Consider the following 4,895-nt stretch of genomic DNA (forward strand, 5'->3'; position numbering starts at 1 on the left):
ATATCAAAAATAGTCGCTTGATAACCGGGTTTATATTTATACTCTTGTAAAACTCTAACTATTTCCGCTAAGTAGGCTAAAATTTCGGTTACCGTGGGATAGAATTGTTTAGAAAAAGCAAGAGTTGCATTATAAAAAATTTCTAAGAGTTCAACACATTCCTTAATATCATCTCAATCCGTAAAATTTAACCAATCATCACTATTAATATTATATTTATTGTGAATTTGTTGTATGAGAATCCTATACTCATATGCTTGTTGTAGCATAATGTAAGTATAGTTCCACCTAATCTCAATTTCTACTTGAATTTTCCACGGTCTAAGGTTATTTTCCACACAAGCATTCTTAAAATCTCTAATTCTTCCCCTATTAGCATTACAAAAAAGAAACGCAACTGCATCTCTAACTTTTTGAATAGAATCGTCAAAACACACAAGACCATCTTTAACAATTAAGTTTAAAATGTGACAACTACATCTTACATAAAAAATATTTCTTAGCGGAGGGTTTAGTTCTCTTTTTAAAATACCAATCGCCTTTGTATTATTAGAAGTATTATCTAAAGCAATACAGAGTGTTTTTCTATAAATGTTAAAAAATCTCATAATAGTAGACATTGAATCCTCTAAAAATTTTCCATCGTGACGACATTTTCCTTCATCATATAAAAAAGCTATAATTCTTTTTTGCATAACCCAATTGTCATCAACCCAATGACATGTAATAGCAAAAAAAACTAACTTGTTAAGACTAAGACTCAAATCAGCGGTAAGAGAAACATTACAATTTAAAGAATTAAATACATGGCGCAAATAAAATCTATATTTTTTATACAAATCTATAACATCTGCTCTACAAGTACTTCTAGGAATACCCTCAAATAACGGATTATAACAACGTTGAATGTAAGTAACAAACCCCAAACCCGAAAGAAAGGAAAATAGTAAACAATCATAAGCTACCATTTTAGCTATTTCTACACGCTCTTTTTTCTTGTCATACTTAAAAATTTTACCGATTTGTGGGTCTATTGTCATTTGAACCCGTTTGCTCTCCCCAAACATCCATATGTTTCTTTCTCATATGACCATTTAGTGTACCCGTTCCACCATCCTTACTAGTTTCTTGCTTAAAAGTAAATATTTGTCCACATAGGGTACATTTAGCTGTTTGGATTTCCCTATCCTTAGTCATAAATTTTCAAATTTTAGCGGTTGACTTACGAGTTCTAGGCGGTTTGTCTTGTGTATGTAATTGTGCAGGACATGTATCTCCTATGGGATTTTCAGGGGGTTGTGTTTCATCATCATCATCATCAATTTCATTAAAAGTGTCGGTATAATGTTGTTGCATTGCCTCATGACCTAAAAGTGGATTATTTCCACCAATAGCAATACCAAAATTAGGTGTTTCTTCCACAAATGTTTCCTCGTTAAGCCCACCCCTAACAATACCACTACTACCGGCACCACGTCTAAATCTCTTCGCCATTATTAAATAGAATTAATTTAAATCACACTCAAATAAATCACAAGAAAATGAATTGCAACAAATTAAATTGCTAGAATTAAATTGCGTAAATTAAATTGCGAAAAATAAAGATAGAGTTGGAACGAAGGTACCAAATTGCCGGACTAATTTCCAACAAAGTGAAGGCGGCTAGAATTGCAAATCCACCAAAGTTACTTCGGATTGTTGCAAAATCACCAACTCCACCAACAATATTATAATTAAAAAATTAATAATTGAAACTATAATAAGACTTTATAATATTTATTTGAGAGAAATTTAAAGTGGCTAATTGTTGCAAAGTAACTAGAATTGAGAGATTGAGATTTGAGAGAAACAGAAGAGTGAATTGATGTGGATTAAAATGGAAATGGAGAGGAGTTTATATAGGGGTGGGGGATGGGTTAAAGTGTTAAAAAAAATTGGGGAGGGGGGGGGGGGGGGGGGGGATGAGTTGGGGACCGTTTGGCAACGGCCATTTTTGCAAATGGATCGTTGCCCAACGGTCCATTGGGCTGCCAGCAACGGCTACAAACTAAAAAAAAAAAAAAAAAAAATCCACCAGTTTTACCGGTTAACCAGTTCCGGTTCCGGTTTCAAAAAAATTAAAACCGGACCGGTATATAATAAACGGTTAACCGGTTCCAGTTTTATCGATCCGGTTATCGGTTTGAACCAGTAAAACCGAACCGGTTGACGGGCTTAGTCACGAGGTAAGAAACGGACCTCTGTATATATTAATTTGGCTCTGAAATTGCTGCGACTGAATGGTGAGTGAAAGGTCAAAATGGTGAGTGCTCTAGATCTGCTTAACAGTGAAGAAAAAAACGTCACCCCTTTGTATATTGTGCCCTCTTTAAAGTGGACAACAAGCAAAATCAAAACCCCAAAGTTGTCACATGAGCGTGTAGTCGTGTACTGTGATAGTGATGTATATTTGTGAGGTGAGTGCACCATTCCCTATTGTGCTTGTGTATATTCAGGGAATCCTTTTGTGGTCCCGAATGTGAATAGTTGCCCAAATATGCGTAAAGGAGAGAGTAAGTGTGATGATGAGTTAGTTAGGGAGGAATAGGATGGAATATTTTCCAAGTGGCGTAAGATTATTGGTCCTTATTTTGTAGTTGAAAAATTTAAGAAAGTAAATAAAAATCAAGGTAAAAATATCAATATTAATTAATTAGTTGTCTCTAGACTAGGTAAGTATAACACAACTAAAACTTAAATTAAAACAATATCTAATATTTTGCAAATTTTCTCTTTTTTTATTTTTTTTTGAAAAAAAAAACCGTATATTCTAAAAATGAAGCAAAAGGTAAAATGTCAAGATTAGAACTAAACGAAAAATTCAGCCACTAAACGGTGTAAACCTCGGGAAGGGTCAAAAATCACATATATGTAGCCCTACAATGTACTTCCAATTTAATATATTGTATCGTTTATGCTACTTATATATATATATATTTTTTTTATGTTTGAACATAGCTTCTTATGTTGAAGTCATTAGATCACCACAGAGAGAGGTCTCTCACCATAAAGACTAGAACGAGTCAAAGGTCATCTATAAGTAAGGCTCATTGGTACTGGCTAAAAGGCTTCCGGGAGCTCAGAAACACAAAACTCTCTCCGTACAAAAAAGAATGTTAGTTAATAACAGTTACATTTTTTACAACTCTGAGCGCGTAAGATCAGGCTCAGTCCCATGGGGACTCCGGCAAGGCCGGAAATGGCGCGTCCGATGGAGAATCATACTTCTCCGGCCACCGCGAGTAATGAAAGCCAATCAATTCAAGAAAAAGACAATTATGCCAAAGTAATTCAAACCAATTCCACTCCAATTCCTAACAAAAAGTATGGAAATTCTAATGTGAAAGCTCTATATGCGAACCACGATGGGAAGACGGCTGTGATATTCGAAACAAGGGAATTCTATGGAGTCATGGAGGATGAATGTAAACTTACACTAGTGGGCAAATTTATTAAGACTCGACCTCAAATTGATAAAATCTCAGAGAAAATTACAGTTCAAGGTAAGGTCCAAATTGGGGTCTTTGATTATCGTACTGTTTTCTTAGATTTTGATAATGAGGACGATTGTAAAACTGTCTGGTATAAGAGATTAATCGAAATTGAAGGGCACGTGATGTGGTTGGAGAAATGGTCACCAGATTTTAAACTGGAAGAAGACTCTCCGGTCGTCCCAATTTGGGTTTTGCTACCGGAACTTCCTTTTCATTGCCATTCATGGCATTACATCAAACAGATTGTTGCCCCTCTAGGTACCCCTCTAATGATGGATTTAGCCACTGAGAATAGAACGAGGCCTAGCATGGCAAAAGTGAGAGTAGAGATTAATCTGACAAAGCCTAAAATGAACTCTATTTGGATAGGAACTGAGGATAAGTCTTGTCCAAGAAAGGGGTTCACCCAAAAATCGGAATATGAAAACCCTCCTAAATTTTGCACTAACTGTAAGATCCTGGGGCATTCTATCCTACAATGTAGGAGGGTGGATCAAAAGAAAAATGAAGAGAAAGAGGTCACTGGGAATTCACAGTCAGATAAAACTGAAACAAATGAAAAGGGAACAAAGTAGGATGAAAAAGAGAAGGGGAATGGAAACGGATGTGAGAATAAAGAGAAAGGTGAAAGGAAGAACAACAAACAAAATGAGAGTACGGAAAAGAAGTAGGCAAAAGGCAATGATCTCAATCAATATTAAGAGCATGCAAATAAAGAAGAGGTGAATCAGCAAGCAGAGAAAAATATACAATTCAAGGCTAGTTCAACACAACAAAGGAGGAATCTGAAAAAATGAGGAAGAAAGAAAAAATATAAAGATAAAAGAATGCCAAAGATGAAAAATGTTGTACTGGTGTCAGCTGCCTTGCCACAAAATATTGCCAGGAAAAAAAGGAAGACCATAGAGGAGGACACACATGAGGATGGAAAGGAAAATGTTATGGAGAATCAAGCTGATAATGAGGACAAGAATGAGGAGGATATTCAAGAGAATAGCAAGCAAGATAGCAAAAAAGAGCAAGAACAAAAAATAAACATGAAAAAGGTGCTGACAATGAAAGCAAAACTGAACAGGACAACAAGAAAGAAGGGAATGATGAACAGCAAAACAATAACAATAAGGAAGTGGAGAGCAAGAGAAACAGTGAAGGAAGGGGTGAATCTACTGATAGCTTACCAATGGAAAGTAATAATATGAAGTCCATTGATTTGTATGTGGAGCTAAATTGTGAACAGGTAGCCTATAATGAATAGATCCAGGGTGAAACTCAAGAAAGGGATGATCAACAATCACTAGAGTCTAGGACCCACAGTAGCAACAATGAACAAAATCAAAATAGTGAGGAGAAAAAGTAAAAGCA

General features: G+C 35.5%; 1 protein-coding gene across 1 annotated transcript; it reads left to right on the forward strand.

The window, feature by feature from the left end:
• Window positions 1-3,238: 3,238 nt before the first annotated feature.
• LOC132613748 (uncharacterized) lies at window positions 3,239-4,108 on the forward strand. Its single transcript, XM_060327954.1, has one exon. The coding sequence runs from the start codon at window positions 3,239-3,241 to the stop codon at window positions 4,106-4,108; it is 870 nt and encodes a 289-aa protein (XP_060183937.1).
• Window positions 4,109-4,895: the final 787 nt, after the last annotated feature.

The sequence above is a fragment of the Lycium barbarum genome, chromosome 1 (genome assembly GCF_019175385.1).
Source record: "Lycium barbarum isolate Lr01 chromosome 1, ASM1917538v2, whole genome shotgun sequence".
NCBI lineage: Eukaryota > Viridiplantae > Streptophyta > Magnoliopsida > Solanales > Solanaceae > Lycium > Lycium barbarum.

Bases quoted from the DNA above. Each gene is read 5' to 3' on its own strand.
- LOC132613748 (XM_060327954.1), top strand. From the start codon at position 3,239: ATGGCGCGTCCGATGGAGAATCATACTTCTCCGGCCACCGCGAGTAAT.